This window comes from Panthera uncia, chromosome X (genome assembly GCF_023721935.1).
Source record: "Panthera uncia isolate 11264 chromosome X, Puncia_PCG_1.0, whole genome shotgun sequence".
Classification (NCBI taxonomy): Eukaryota; Metazoa; Chordata; class Mammalia; order Carnivora; family Felidae; genus Panthera; species Panthera uncia.
In genome coordinates this window covers 41,593,977-41,606,644 of record NC_064817.1, presented here as the reverse complement: position 1 = coordinate 41,606,644, position 12,668 = coordinate 41,593,977, and the positions used below count along the sequence as shown (strand labels likewise).

The following is a 12,668-nucleotide window of genomic DNA, read 5'->3' as shown; positions in this document are numbered from 1 at the left end:
ATTTGCAGGCTCTTAAGAGTGTGTCCCACAGACCACATATTAGTTGCAAGAGGAAAAATTATAAATAGTAATTACACAGTGGGAAGCCAGACAACATCTTGACTGGAGCTCCCCAAAGCCCCATGTTAAATAAATTTCCCCAGACAACATCTTGACTATCACCAGTGAGGGACAGATGGACATCATATGCCTCCAGATGTGATATCCTAAGGACAGAACATCACCTACACAGTACCCCAGCCAAGTATGTATAATATCAATCTAGTCACATAGAAGCATCAGACAAACACAAAATGAGGAATGTTCTATTTTTAAAAAGGTGTCTAGGTGGGACTGTATTCTTCAAAAAATGTCGATGAAAAACAAAGAAAGGCTATGGAAATGTTCCAGATTAAAAACAGCTAGAGACACAACAAGTAAATGATACTACACTGGATCTTTTACAGGAGGGTAAAAATACTTATAACATTGACCTTATAAGGTCAACTGAAAAAATTGGAATATGGATAATAGGTGACATAAAAATATATCAATGTAAATCTATAAAGTTGTTAATAGTACTGTGGTTATACAATACAATTTCTCTGAGGAACTATATACTAAAGTACTTAGGGGTAAAGGACCATGATGTATATAAGCAAATGGGATAAAATGTTAACTATAGGTTAAACCAGGTGAAGGGTATATGTATATTATTTGTACTACTTTGTATTTTTGCAACTTTTTGTAAACTTGAACTTATTTCCAAATGAAATATTAAAAAATATGCCTTTGTATCATCAGATCATAATAAGCAACCACAATTCAATAGGGAATTCTTTCCTAGGTCCCCAAGTCATCCAACTCTGCTCCTCAAATAGCTTGGCACTATTTTCATTTTAACTTCTTACCTAAAGTTTTACAAACTCCCTATATGTGCAACCGAGATTCAGTATTGGAAAAGAAATGTATTCTTGGCAGAAGAGAGGTGGAGACCCCAACACTTAGGGTGAAACTCTCTACTTGCCATATGTGAAAGTTAAAAGCACTAATATTCTCAGATTTCAGCTCAAGGGGACCTTAATCTGCACTTCCTTACAATTGTTTCATTAAAAAAAAATACGAAAATTGTGTCCTACTGACACAAAATCATTTAGGTAAATGTGGATACAGACCCTATCTCCTTGTCTACTAGCTTAGGATCAGTTCTTACATATCAAAAGTCCTTCCCATGCTTGAATGATAAAGAGGAAAAGAAAAATACAGCAGATTAATTACAACAGATAGATTCCTTTGGCAGGCCAGGACCTCACTGGTGAATGCTGAGGAAAAGATAGATGTGTGGACATGGAGACTTAGTAATACAGACAGAAAGAAGCAAATAATCATATAGGGAATCCCCAAAATTCTGAGAGAAAGGAGCCCTCACCCCTCAAATAGATGAGCTCAGACATAGGAATGATTTAGGCACATTGTAATGATGGAACTTTCTCTGGCAAGTACCAAAGACTATTCAGGGGGACCAAATTGAATCTTCAGAACTTATATGCAAAGGGGAATTCTGGTTTCTGAGTTTCTGGAAAGCTAGGGGTAGAGCTACTGCTGAGAGATGCCTTGCTTCTCCCACTCCAACCCTATATAAGGATGTGGCCTAATAGATAGTGCATTCAGTTGGAGAACCAGAAGGATTCTGCATGATTTCTTTTCTATTTATTTGTGTTTGTTCTTTATGAATTGCAGTATAAACTTCATGGAGGGAAAAAAAAACGACTTACACACAGCCAGAAATTTTCCCATATGCTGTGAGACCTTGCTTTGCACAGTGTCATAATTGCTCTCCCATCAGAGACTCTGGGGGTCAAGAGAAGCCACACTAACATGGGCTGCATCCGCTTCCTATTTGTGTAGCTATCTTATTTCAGCTAAGTTTCTAGATCCATGGCTAAATAAGTCAGGAAACAAATCTAACCCTATAGGTCTGTGTGGGAAGGGTCTCTTTCAACCAATCAACAGTCAATCTGAAATTATTCAGAAAGCCATAACCTAATTATATATGTTGCAATCTGCATGGGAAAAAGACTATACTAGTACAAAGGTGGTCACATAATACCTAAAGAGGAGAGATCCAAAAGAGAGAACTTTGCCAATACTTATCCAATCTTGCTCAAGGGAGTAAAATATTGTCTAGTAGATGTATTCTGGTAGTCACAGAAGGACACTCTATTATGGAGGGCAGGGTTCTCTGTATCCTAGATAAAACAGGCTTCAAAAGCAACATTGGGCAAATCCTAATCTGCATACATAATTATGGTATCTACCTCATAGAAATAAATGAGGATTAAGTGAGTTGATACTGGAAAAAGTGCTTAGACTAGTGCCTGGCACATGGTAAGCACTCACTTGTCATCAGTTATTATTTTCTAAGACCAAAGATTACCTTTGGCCCAATTCTACATTCAATTAGTAACATCTTAATTATCAATTCTGGGTTTTGCTGGTAACTTAATAACACCAGGAGGGAGGTAACTTGGAAGTGAACTCAACAATTCTCATCAAAATTGAGTTTCTCAATCTCCATAGTTGAAGACCAGATAGATCATGGAACTGCAGTCCTCAATGGTTCCGTACATCGGGGCACATTTTTTTGTGGTCACTATGAATGGGCTGCTGCTGGAATTTAATGCCAGGAGCCAAAGATGTTACGGCTGAGAACAGTTCTACACAACAGAAAAAAACTACTGTACTAACTGCCCATAGTATTTGAATTGATAAATACTTCCCCGAACGACAATGACTCCATCAAGATACTTACTTCCAAGGCCTAGGCAGCTAGCTGAGCCACCTCTGGATTTTATCTAAATGTAAGATCCCATAGTTCTTATATTTATCTACAATTTCACATCTGATAATCACTGTCTGCTGCTTCCAGACAGCTCAACCAATTAATCCAGATGGTATGCATCAACAGAAGAGCTCCTGAAGTTTCTGAAATTGGGTCATCCATTCCAAATAAAATTGGCTCTCGACACTCTAGAGAAGGTCAGGGTCTGGCAAACCAAAAAGGTCCCTTAAGGAAGAGGTTATCTAAGCCTTAGCAAACCACAGCAGAGGATTGAACTAGCATACTCACGTTGGTGAGATCTTCAAAAGCTGATCTCTTTTTGCGTGGTCTCTTAGGTGAAAATGAAGATATCTTTGCTTGGTAATTCTCCCTTCTCTAAAAAAGTAAAAGAGACAAATAAGTATATCAATCATGAACACTTTTCAGGGACTTTGGATCATCTTTAGAGCTCAGGGGGAAGCTCCAGAATCTCCAAGCAACCAAGGATATATAGAATAAACTACAACAAAATGAACTACACAAAATGAAATTTTGGCACTCGCTGATGCTTAGAGTCCCTGAAGGAGGTAATCACTGATGATAGGGACAAGGCTATTATGATGACCTTTAGTGTAACTCTTAGAATGAGTAAAATAGCTTAGTAAAGCTAGTTTTCCCTCTTAGTTCTCTGATTTTTACGGTTATCCAACCTAAGATTATCAATCACCACCAGCACCCAGCTACTCCCAGTCTTTCCTTTAATATGGATGCTCTCAAGCAAATTAGTTCAATAGTTTAACAAATAAGTGTCTCTTATGTTAAGTATTTAAGACATTCCCAATACAGACAATAACACATTATCTCTAGATCCTGGTCCAGGATCGCCTCTCTACTAGCTATTGACATTGGACAACTCATGTAATCTCTCAGCCTCAGTTTTCTTATCAGTATAACTGGAATGATAAACTTCCTTATTTGAAGATCAAATAAGAAAATACATGTTTTAAAAAGTCTGTATAAACTTAAGTGTACATAAATCATATCTTTAAATAATATAGCCCAATATGATTTTAAGCCTCATAAAGAAAATTCTGAATTTTTTAAGTATACATTTTCATGATTTAATTTTGTTATTTTTTAAGTAATCTCTGTACTCAACATGGGTTTCAAACTCACAACCCTGAGATCAAGAGTCAGATACCCTACCAGCTGAGCAGACCAAGCACTCCAAATTTTGTATTTTGAGAAAGGAGTTTGATAATCCATATTAACCTCTAATTTGTTAGTGTATATGAATGAGGGTTAGTAGAAGGAAGGAGAGGTGGATATTTTGGAGCAGAGGTGGCTTTCTTTCTAGCTATTGTTTACCATGCCTTACTCAACTCCCATGTGAATAAGGCCATCTCCATGGGGCTAGAGGTTAGGATGAATTATACCGTAGGACTCTTCTGCTCCCTAACAATTTTTATTTGGTAAAAGTCTCCTAAGTCTCAAATTTCCTTTATGAAATGAGAACCCTGCCCTACTTATATCAGAGAGCTGTTATAATGGGAAGCAGAACATTAGGGTAGTGCCATTTATTTGCTCTGTTCCTCATCTAGGCCATGAAAAGTTAGTACATGACACAATAAGTGATCAGAAGTTTAAAGAATTGGATAAACAATATAGACCCATCTAGTACAGCAAAGCAATCCTGAAAGAGAAGAATTACTTCTGCTTTCTAATTGATTAAGCTTGGAAATCAGAAAACTATTAGTCTTTTATCTAGTTCTTGATAAATAATCCTAGTGGAAATAATTAGCAAAACTAAAATATTTCGTGGTTACACAAATCTCACAAATTAGCTAAGAAATAAACTGTCCCAATTCCCATTTAATATTACCAGTAGAAACAATCAGCCCCAAATAAAATTCACAAGTGAAACTGAACTCAATAAAATGTAGATTTACAAAATGTGCCCCAAGAAAGTTGGATTTGGAAAAATAACCACCACAAAAGAAAACTCATTATGGCAGAGCTCTAATGTCTAATATTGACAAAAATCTGATCAATGTATCAAATACTTCTTACCAAATATACATAGGAAAAAAAAACATTTAGCCCCTCCATGAAAATCATTTTAGTAAACCAAAAAATGAAAATGATTGGAAAATGTTTATCTGTACTGCGAGAAAACCAATCAAGGAAATTAAATTGGCCTAATGATGTTTGCTCTAGGAAATACTCCCTTAATGACAATTCATCAGTGTTAGTAAAACTCTGATTAAAATATGTATGATGAGGAACAAAGAACATCACAGGGTTGGAATGACACTGTCAAACTATCCACAAGGTCAAAACAGCAAAAGCAAAATGGATGCATTATTCAAATTTAATAGCTGTAAAAAGCACGATAATCCATTTGTTGATCTAATCTTCATATTCTCCCCAGGAGGTACCAAGCAGCCTCCTGGCAAGGTGCTTTGAACATCTCCCAGAAACCAAGAGTATAGATGTGATCATTAATGAGAGCTCAGTACTGTTTACTTTTGAAGGTTGTGAAGGGTGTCCTTCATTTTAGCTATGCATTTATGGAAAAGTAGAATTCATGCTTAGAACCCAAGTTCTAATTTGCTGGTCTTCTTCAACTACAAGGGCTACCACGCCTTCCCAATTTCTCAGATTAAACAACACATATTCAGAAAGATTAGGGGTGGGGATAGGGCCTGAGCCAACACAGGAAGAAGCTACTCGAGACACTGTTGGGAGAGACGGCTTGCTCTAACCTTTCCATATTGGCCATGATCGCTGGGCACAACGTTGCTGGACTGAGATTTCTTCATCTCAGGTTTAGAGCCTCGGGATGGTAGTGGCAGTGGCATCTCTTACAGATTCAGCAGTGTCTATCCAAGATAGGGCTGCAAGCAGAAAGCGACTCTTTAAAACATCATTCACCAGAAACATCACAGCATTCTCTGAAAACCTGTGAGAATACCCAAGCTCTCTCTAGTATCTCTAGAAGAAAACATACTTTGAGGTAGGCAAATCTGGGTTCAAATACTGGTTTTACCATAATTAACCTTGGGCAGTCTAAAAGCCCAGCACAGTGCCTGCCATCCTGTGTGGGCACTGGAACTATGGCCTACCTCCTAGTTTAGGCCTGGGAATACTGGGAACAAATCACATGAATGTTTTGCATTAAAAACAATCAAGAACATGACAGATCACATAGTATGGAAGCCAGTTGGAAGGGTTAATGTTCTTTAAAAGGCACAGGGCCTTGGCACAGCAATTATAATGATGCTACAGAGAAGACACAAGAATATACTATACACACATATACATGATAGGCCAAAGTATTCAAACACTGCATTCCATCAGAAGAAACTGTAATCCAGTTCCAGACACCTGGCAAGAAAAAAATTCAAGATGAGATAATGATAGAAGGAACTAACTTATTGAAAAATCACTTGACATAAAAATTTAACTGTCATTACAGCCCTTGGGAGAGTCCTATCTTTGTCCCATCTCAGTGGTGGACCCCATTCTACATTCCTTAAAGTTCTTTGTGAGTCCTCAATAGTTGGGATACACTTAGGTGACTCACAAGCAAATGCATTGTCAGGAGGAACCAGTTTTTGGATATACAAGAGACCTTTCCCACTCAGATGCAACTGCCCTTCCAACCTCACCCACATTCAATCTCCAAGTTCAACTGCATTTGACAAATAATAGGCTCCTCTAAGAGAGACCCTAAAGGCAATGCAACAAACTTACCCGCCACTCTGTACCTAGTATTTCAGGCAATGGAGATACAAACACAAATCATTCATCTTATCCTGTAAGTATTCACATGCACAGCTCTAACAGTAACATAAAAATGTGGCAATGATTTAATAAGAGTAAATACAAAGTACTACAGCAACATAATAGAAAGTCAGTAATCTTGTAGGGGGGATAAAGGGGTGGAAGAAGCCTTCACAGAGGAAGTTATATATGATCTAGACTTAAGTGACAAAGGGGATCCCAAGCAGACTGGGGAGCTTTGCAGGCAAAGAAAGCCTGAGCGCAGGCAGAGGCTTGCACATGGCAAGCACAGCAGGTGCAGGGACTTCCCAGTTGTCTGGAGCATGGATACAAAGAGTGTATTGGGGAAGAGTCAGAAAGGGGCCGAATACTAGGCTAGGGCCAGGCTGCTAAGAAAGGGAAGCAGAAAAGACTGCAGCTTGAGAAGAAGGTTTAAGAAAGGAGAAAGGCTGATTTGGGTTTTGCTTTGGATAGAGAAGTATTAAACATTTTGTCAGGAAAAATCAGTACAAGTATGTGCCTCCGCATTTATTACCTCAGTTCGTCTCACAACAAAGCAGTAAGGGTACACAGTACAGATACAATTCTTTCCACTGTAGAGCCCCAGATGTGTTAAGTAACTTACCACCCAGGACAAAACTATTAAGCAGCATAGATCACCCAGCTCTTTCTAGGGCTCTTTTTAAAATACCATGAAGTCTCTCCAATCATACTCAAAAGCACTCTAAAGCAGTCCCTGGTCCAAAGCAAAAGGCTTTAATGTGGAAGTGTAAGGAGACAGAATGAGCCTACAGATTTTTTAAAGAAGCCACTGGGTTTTTAAACCAGCCAACTTAGCATCTTCGAGCCTTAATTTTCTCACTTGCAATAGAGCAATACCACCATTTATTTGTAGAAGCATCATATGGCTCAAAAGGAAATTTGTATGTGCAAAGCCTAACACATGGTAAGCCCTCAAAGTAAGTGGTGCATCTTATTTTCCTTTTCATCCCCCAAAATCCAAACCTATTTTCTATCTCATCTCTCAAAATTCAGCCAAGCAGGAATAAAGCTAAATTGGGTGCACCCACCCTTAACCACACTGTCTGAAAACCACTTACCTCACTATTATTATTATTCACACCTCATACAATTTTTTTTAATGGCTGACCAAAGATTCATGTTCTGAAACTTTTATCTTTCAAGGGGGAAAGAAAAAAATAGACTGGATTCAACAGGATAGAAAGCTTTCAGTTGATTACATCACAGAGTAACTAAGCCTGAGAGAATAAGTTTATTCAGATGATAATCACACACCACCTTCATTTTCCTGAACACTAATCACTTGCTTTGGGGGACACACACACTGACTTAAGTAATTTCTTTGCCATTAGGAGGGGGTAGGGACTTGGCACCACCAAAAACAGCTTTCATTAAAGGACATTCTGCAGAACATTCTCGACTTCTACCACCTACAGAATGGAGCCTTGCTTGGACAAGAAAATCAGAATCCTTTCCACTTTCCAGACTTTCCATATTCTCTACATACACACTGATAAGTGTTGGAGATCCCCTGAGCATCCCAGGGCTGATGATAAAACCCAAACAGGGGCAAATTGGCTCATTTAGAAACCCAGATGCTTAGACTCCAAAACTGTAGATCAAGACAATCTATAGAAAACAACAGCAACTTCATTTTATATATAAATGCAGGTTATAGACAGCAAGACACTGGGGAGACAATGCAGCATGGTGTGCATGAAAGCAGTACCAGGCTGTGAAGGATGCCTAGGGTAGAACTCTGACCTTGCCCCTAGCTGGCTGGATGACACTACGCAAGTCTCTTTTCTTTAGGCCTTGTCTCCCCACCTTAAAAAATGAGGCAATGTTCTGAAACTAGACCACTTTCTCACACCATTCACAAAAATAAACTCAAAATGGATAAAGGACCTGAATGTGAGACAGGAAACCATCAAAACCTTAGAGGAGAAAGCAGGAAAAGACCTCTCTGACCTCAGCCGTAGCAATCTCTTACTCGGCACATCCCCAAAGGCAAGGGAATTAAAAGCAAAAGTGAATTACTGGGACCTTATGAAGATAAAAAGCTTCTGCACAGCAAAGGAAACAACCAACAAAACTAAAAGGCAACCAACGGAATGGGAAAAGATATTTGCAAATGACATATCGGACAAAGGGCTAGTATCCAAAATGTATAAAGAGCTCACCAAACTCCACACCCGAAAAACAAATAACCCAGTGAAGAAATGGGCAGAAAACATGAATAGACACTTCTCTAAAGAAGACATCCGGATGGCCAACAGGCACATGAAAAGATGTTCAACGTCGCTCCTTATCAGGGAAATACAAATCAAAACCACACTCAGATACCACCTCACGCCAGTCAGAGTGGCCAAAATGAAGAAATCAGGAGACTATAGATGCTGGAGAGGATGTGGAGAAACAGGAACCCTCTTGCACTGTTGGTGGGAATGCAAATTGGTGCAGCCGCTCTGGAAAGCAGTGTGGAGGTTCCTCAGAAAATTAAAAATAGACCTACCCTATGACCCAGCAATAGCACTGCTAGGAATTTATCCAAGGGATACAGGAGTACTGATGCATAGGGGCACCTGTACCCCAATGTTTATAGCGGCACTCTCAACAATAGCCAAATTATGGAAAGAGCCTAAATGTCCATCAACGGATGAATGGATAAAGAAATTGTGGTTTATATACACAATGGAATACTACATGGCAATGAGAAAAAATGAAATATGGCCTTTTGTAGCAACATGGATGGAACTGGAGAGTGTGATGCTAAGTGAAATAAGCCATACAGAGAAAGACAGATACCATATGGTTTCACTCTTATGTGGATCCTGAAAAAAAAAAAAAAAACCCAAGGGGGAGGGGAAGAAAAAAAAAAAAAAAAAAGAGGTTAGAGTGGGAGAGAGCCAAAGCATAAGAGACTGTTAAAAACTGAGAACAAATTGAGGGTCGATGGGGGGTGGGAGGGAGGGCAGGGTGGGAGGGAGGGCAGGGGGGTGATGGGTATTGAGGAGGGCACCTTTTGGGATGAGCACTGGGTGTTGTATGGAAACCAATTTGACAGTAAATTTCATATATTAAAAAATAAAAAATAAAAAAATAAAAAAAATAAATAAATAAATAAATAAAGGTTTAAAAAACTAAAAAAAAAAAAAAAAAAAAAAAAAAGAATGAGGCAATGGGACCAGAACCTCCTAGCTATTCACCATGGTTTGAACAGACCAGCAACATTAGCATCACCTGCGAGCTTATTAGCAATTTAAAATCCCAGGTCCCAAACTAGACCTACCAAATCTGAAAGTGCAAGTTAACAATATCCCTAGGTGAGTTGCATGCACTTCAAAGTTTAAGAAGCACTGTTCTGGGTCCTTTGACTTCTGACATTCTAGGATCCTAAGTGGACCAAAGCGGAGAGCAGTGGGAAAGCCAGCTGCAGCGGTTGGAGTAGGGGATAGAAGACAGCCAGTGGAGATCAAAGGGAGAACAAGGTAGAGAGCACACATTTCCATCCTCCTTCATATCCTACCACCTGTAGTTCAAAAGACATCCTGCAAGTAGCATTCTCTGATTTAAATAAGGGTCAATGAAACTAATCCTCCACACTTCCACTTGTGAAAAGACGTTCTGTAAATGTACTCTGATTCAGGCATGTGTACTGCCTCTAGAGTACTGGTCACTCTATCTAAAAGCTAGGACCTAGTCTCACTCGTTTTGCCATCTCATCCTCTAAAACACACTCCTGGCCAACTTCGCTCAGACTGCTGACATCAGAACAAAACAAAGGTTTCAAGACAAGGATGCCGCGCTTGCGGGCGAGAGAAGAAAGCGTGTTAACCAGGAACAGGAGTGGTGCTGAGGCATCAACCCGCGTGCGACTGGGCCGGACATTCGAGCGGACAGTACAAGCCCAAAGGCGCCTACCTCACATCGAGACTGAGGGCAGAACAGGAAAGATCATGGACGCACTCCTAGACCAGGAGAGGCCCGGGAAATGAACGGAGCTCCGTGTTGTAGCGACCCGTGTCCTTCTCAACCTGGACTGTGCCGGCTCCAATCCGCCCAGTAGCGAATTTTGAAAATTACAGCCCCAGAAGGAAGCGCAGTGGTGATTGGCCAGAAGGAGCCAATCAGCGTGCACAGTTGGGACGCGTGCTCCCCCAGCCAGGAGAGGCGGGGCTGGGTATTTTTAAATTGAACTCTGCAGCTAATAGACTTCGCATTGGGGCGTGGTTTCAAATACAATTGGTTGAACTAGTTAGGCCTGACCAGCGGAGTACTGGGCTCTTTAAAGAGACGTTTCCTTTAAACAATCCTGCTTCTAGGATGGGAGGGAGTGGCTGCATAGTGCAGATTCAGACCAACTAAAACATTAATACTAATAACCCTTTGTAGAGTCAAATGTTAACTCCTGCTGGCTTCACAAATGGCCTTGTGAGGGAAGGGCAGTAATTATTGCCCCTATTTTATGAATAAGCACCCAAAGTGCAGAGAGCTAATAGTAGTTAGCATTAATTTACCAAGAGCTCTGTGCTAACTGCTACAAATTTTTGTTTTAAATCCTGTCCAAAAAGAGAGTTACCTTTATTATTGCCATTTTACAGATAACAAAATTGTAACTTGCTAACTGCTCAATGTCACAAACCTACATTGTGGCAAAGCAGGTATTACAACTCAGATATTCTTAATCATTTTACTCATTCATTCATTCATTCATTCGTTATTGAGCACCTGCTTTGTTCCAGGAGCTAGAAAAACTATAGATGAGTAATTGACAAAAGACTTGAAAAATTGATAGCCCTGCCCTATCCTCTAAGGATGCAAAGAGTAAATGGAGATACCAAAGATAAAATCCAGGACTTCCTGCATATACAGCAGATACCACTAAACTACATCCCTGCCTTTATTATCAGCCCATTCTCCTTTTAGTATCTCACAGCTTCTACATTAAAGGTGGATTATTCACATGATCCCAGGCCTTCTTCTCTTTTTAATCTCCTAGTTCATTTCATCCAGATCCACGGCTTTAAACATTATCTAAAAGCTGACCCTGAACTCCAGATTCATAAATCCAACTGACTACTCCACATCTGTACTTGGATGTCTGATAGATACCTCAAATTCAACATGTTCACAACACTCACCAAACCTGACCCTTCTTCTGATGGGTCCATTCCAATGGAATGGGTCCATTCCAAAAAATGGTACCACGTCAAAACTGTTAATCAAGCCAGAAACCTGGGTATCATCCTTGATTCAAACTCTCTTCCATAACCTTACCTTCCCGCATCCAATCCTTCAGCAAGTCCTATTGATTCTACCTTAAAACTGTACCTTACATCCATCCACTTCTTTTCATCTCCACTGCCACCACGGTCTCTCATTTGGACCACTGCCATGAGCCTCCAAGCTGCTCTCCCCCTTTACAATATTGATCTCCTTTAATGTGAATTAGAGATTACAAGACCACTCGTTTTTAAAAAGAAAAATTATATCCCCTTTCTCTCATGCTTTAGTGGTTTCCCACAGAACATAAAATCCAAACTCCTTACTCTGGTCTACAAGGTCCTGCCTATACCATTAACCTCATCTCATACCACTCTTTCTTGTTCACTACGTGATAGCCATATATGTCTTTCAAAAATTTGCATATAATAAAATCCCTCTTCTCAGGGTCTTTGCACATGATGTTCCCACTGCCTAGAACATTCTTCCCTCCATTCTTTAAATTGTTTTTTTCTGATGCTTCAAGTCTCAACTTAAATGCCCCCTCTTCAGAGAGGCCTCCCCTGACCATGTTATCTAAAGTAGGATTCTCCTCCCACTCCTTTATACTATCCCAGCCCCTTACATTTATTTTAGACTAAGTACTACTATTTGTAATTTTTTAACCTATCTCCTCACTCAAGAATGCAAGGTCCTTATTTAAAGACTATTACACTAAGTGAAATAAGTCTTAAAGAGAAAGACAAATACCATATGATTTCACTTATATGTGGAATCTAAAAACCATAAATGAACAAATAAAAAAAACAAACAGATTCATAAATAGAATGAACTG

At 39.5% G+C, this 12,668-nt stretch overlaps 1 protein-coding gene across 2 annotated transcripts in view; it reads right to left on the bottom strand.

Moving 5' to 3' along the window:
* Positions 1–10,696, bottom strand: part of CCNB3 (cyclin B3) — a 61,806-nt gene extending 51,110 nt beyond the window's left edge. For both annotated transcript variants that reach the window (XM_049643844.1, XM_049643845.1), the window contains exons 1-3: positions 10,532–10,696; positions 5,566–5,697; positions 3,110–3,196 (exon numbers count right to left, since the gene is read on the bottom strand). In XM_049643844.1, the coding sequence (XP_049499801.1) occupies positions 3,110–3,196; positions 5,566–5,661 (183 nt within the window). In that variant the 5' untranslated portion in view covers positions 5,662–5,697; positions 10,532–10,696. The remainder of the gene's footprint in view (positions 1–3,109; positions 3,197–5,565; positions 5,698–10,531) is intronic.
* Positions 10,697–12,668: the final 1,972 nt, after the last annotated feature.